At 40.9% G+C, this 1,672-nt stretch overlaps 1 protein-coding gene across 1 annotated transcript in view; it reads right to left on the reverse strand.

Annotated features, from left to right (window-relative positions):
- erlin1 (ER lipid raft associated 1) overlaps positions 1–1,672 on the reverse strand; it is a gene marked incomplete at its 5' end in the record, with an annotated part of 8,303 nt that overhangs the window by 6,453 nt on the left and 178 nt on the right. Inside the window, 2 exon segments of the mRNA XM_032541154.1 lie at positions 427–555; positions 1,335–1,672. The exon segment at positions 1,335–1,672 is cut by the window's right edge and continues 178 nt beyond it. Coding sequence (XP_032397045.1) covers positions 427–539 — 113 coding nt within the window.

Consider the following 1,672-nt stretch of genomic DNA (forward strand, 5'->3'; position numbering starts at 1 on the left):
CACACACGTAGGGTGCTGATGAATAGAAATTACATTTTGCACAGTTGGAGGTGACAGAGTAATAAATAAATATGCATAGTGAAGAATATTGTCCAGTGATGGATCATATTGCAGAAACAGCTAGCAGTGCTACATTATGATGTTGACTGATTTATACAAACACTTGTTAAGACCATGCTCAGATCTGGACTGGAAAATTCAACGCTAACAAGTTGTTGGCGATGGCCTCTCTTTTTGTGGTCTTTGGTCGGACAGGTATGGAGTACGTACGGCTCAGAATCACAGATAATATTGCCATATCCAGGGAAAATGTGTATGTATCATTATCAGGAAATATACCTCTTTCATACAACAATATGCCAACCACATTCTAAGTATATTTGTTATTTCTGTCAGGCACAGATATAAAGGTCAGTGTTCTGATACCTGTAGTACACAGCAAGGTGTCCTTCTTCTACTTTGTGAATGGAGGAGTGCAACATGATGGCCATCACTCCTGCTATTGCTCCGAATACTGCCCCTATGTGCGGCATCGTCATCCTCGCTAGTACTCACCTACGGGCAGAGAAAGAAGCATAAACATCTTGACATATTTATACAACATTACAGGGCACCATTACACCTCAGTTGTTGTCAGCAGCAGTGCATCAGTCATTTAAAGTGTTAGGTAAACCTATCTAAAACTAATGCAGTCTCACACAACAGCCCTGCGAGAAACCCTACCCTACCTTCATGGATGTTTTAATGTTCAGCTTAGATGAAACTGTTTTAGAGAGGTATTTATCAACGTTATGGTCTTGGAGACTGTAGTTTTGAAGCTGTTGAATTATATTGCATTATACAGAGAGATGATCTTAACATTTAGTCTAACGTTAGCGTTACCCTTGAATAGAGTGTACTACATACTACTTCTCAAGTGGGAAGCAAACTGCTAACGCTAACAGAAACGATGAGCTAGTTAGCTTGCAGAATTACTTATGAGGAAACTAGCAACAAATCCTTGGAGAACACAGATAGCAACCCGTTTGCACCACATATGTCTCCTTCAATATAACGAGCACACCGAACGTCTGAATATATTTAATGCATCAATAGCAAAGGCTAATACACCATTCTCCTGGTAACGTTAACCTAGCTAGCTAGCTAGCCCTCATTATTGGGTGGGTTAGGAAGTCAGCTAGCTAGCTAACGTAACTCCGTCAGTTTCTTGTAGCTAACATTAGGACTGCTAGCGTAAATCAAACGAATTTACTCACCTGTCACAGAGCTGAAATAAAAGTAATAATATGCACGCGTAAAAAAGGCTGGTTTATGATAAATAAAATGAACGTTACCACTGCAATCGAACCGTAGCCTTTCTGGTCTTATCATTCAACGTCCAATCCCACTCACCCCGCCTCCCACAACTTGCTTCTTCTTCTATGGGTTTAAACGGCAGCCATCCTTATGTTGCACCACTGTGTCTAGTGTCACGTAGCTATGTTCTAGATCTTCTGCTGACCACTTTTACCAAAACTCAAGGAGCTAGCTATGTTCCTTACACCTGGCTTCTGTCACCAAAACTGTTTAATTTTTAACTTCATACAAATAAAAGTAAGGCAGACTGCCACGTGCAGCGCCTCATTTGGATGTGTCTGACGCTTTGGAGCTTAACTTCCCTACGTTTCTCCTA

This window comes from Etheostoma spectabile, chromosome 17 (assembly GCF_008692095.1).
Source record: "Etheostoma spectabile isolate EspeVRDwgs_2016 chromosome 17, UIUC_Espe_1.0, whole genome shotgun sequence".
In the NCBI taxonomy this organism is placed as follows: domain Eukaryota; kingdom Metazoa; phylum Chordata; class Actinopteri; order Perciformes; family Percidae; genus Etheostoma; species Etheostoma spectabile.